The following is a 1,141-nucleotide window of genomic DNA, read 5'->3' as shown; positions in this document are numbered from 1 at the left end:
TTTTTTTCCAATCCTTTTCTTTCACCTCTCACAGCCTATTCGGACCGGGGCTGTCCAGTCAAGAACTCCTGATGTCGGATGTGTACGAGTTCCGGATATCCGGAGCGTACGTGGAAGAACCGCTTATGTTGCAGGTACCGGTTTATTCGCGGGTGGAAAACCACGAGGACGTGTTTGTGAAGACAGACCAGGGAACCTACAGCTCAGCTTTACGAGTGGCTCGTTTGCCGCCTCCAAGCAAGGTATTTGGGAAGATATTTGAAGACTGCAGGGGAAAAACAATTGAGTCGCACTTTTCATCAGTTTAGATCAAATAAAATAATTAATAAATGTTCGTCTGCTTTATAATATTATGTCCCTGTGAGGAAATTTGGTTTACAATCGCTTAACATATTACACACAATGGATAAATACACACACTGGAGGAGAAGGAGGAGGAAGAGGAGGAGGAAGAAGAGGAAGAGGAGGAGGGGGAAGACGACGACGACGACAACAGCAACCAAAAAGAAGGCATGACATAAGTATAAGTAAAAACAAGAAAAAGGAAACGCATCCCAAATTAAAGAAAGAACGTCAATTTTCTTCGCCCACATCAACAATTTTGATAATTTAGGAGGCAGGCTGCTTTGTCCATGCTCGTCGGGGCCATTACAAGCTGAAACCGACAGAAAGTTCCTGCAGACTGAAGATGATACTCGATAGAAATTTTTAATACCTCGCACAAAGGGGATTTCACTCATGTCTTCAACCTGCAATAGCAATTATTGTTCAATTTATTCTTTATCGCATTTATAATTATTTATAAACATGAATTCGTCTATCTATCTATTAATCCGTTCACTTATTATTCTTTCGTTTATTCCTTCCACAGGACACAGAGAGTCCCATGAGCTTGGCCCCGAACAAGGCCATGAAGACTATCATGAAACAGTCGGACCTTATCATGCGTGGCATCAGGTCTTGGTGAGTCCTTTGAGAAATGTATTGCTGCATGGTATAGTTAATATTTTTATTTCTTCTCTTTAGTCCTCCAAGTTACCCTGCTTACCCCGAAACACCCTCGACCACTTCCTCTCTCTTTCTTCCTTTCTTTCTATCTTCCTTTCGTTCTTTCTTTCTTTCTTTCTTCCTATCTATCTAT

The 1,141-nt window shown here is 41.5% G+C and overlaps 1 protein-coding gene across 1 annotated transcript in view; it reads left to right on the top strand.

Moving 5' to 3' along the window:
- The window catches only part of LOC106012230, a gene marked incomplete at its 3' end in the record, with an annotated part of 16,196 nt that overhangs the window by 8,516 nt on the left and 6,539 nt on the right, over nt 1-1,141 (top strand). Inside the window, 1 exon segment of the mRNA XM_035970637.1 lies at nt 35-242. Coding sequence (XP_035826530.1) covers nt 35-242 — 208 coding nt within the window.

This window comes from Aplysia californica, unplaced genomic scaffold (assembly GCF_000002075.1).
Source record: "Aplysia californica isolate F4 #8 unplaced genomic scaffold, AplCal3.0 scaffold00298, whole genome shotgun sequence".
Taxonomy (NCBI): Eukaryota; Metazoa; Mollusca; class Gastropoda; order Aplysiida; family Aplysiidae; genus Aplysia; species Aplysia californica.
Note: the sequence above shows the minus strand (reverse complement) of the source record. Positions and strands in the feature narration are given on the sequence as shown.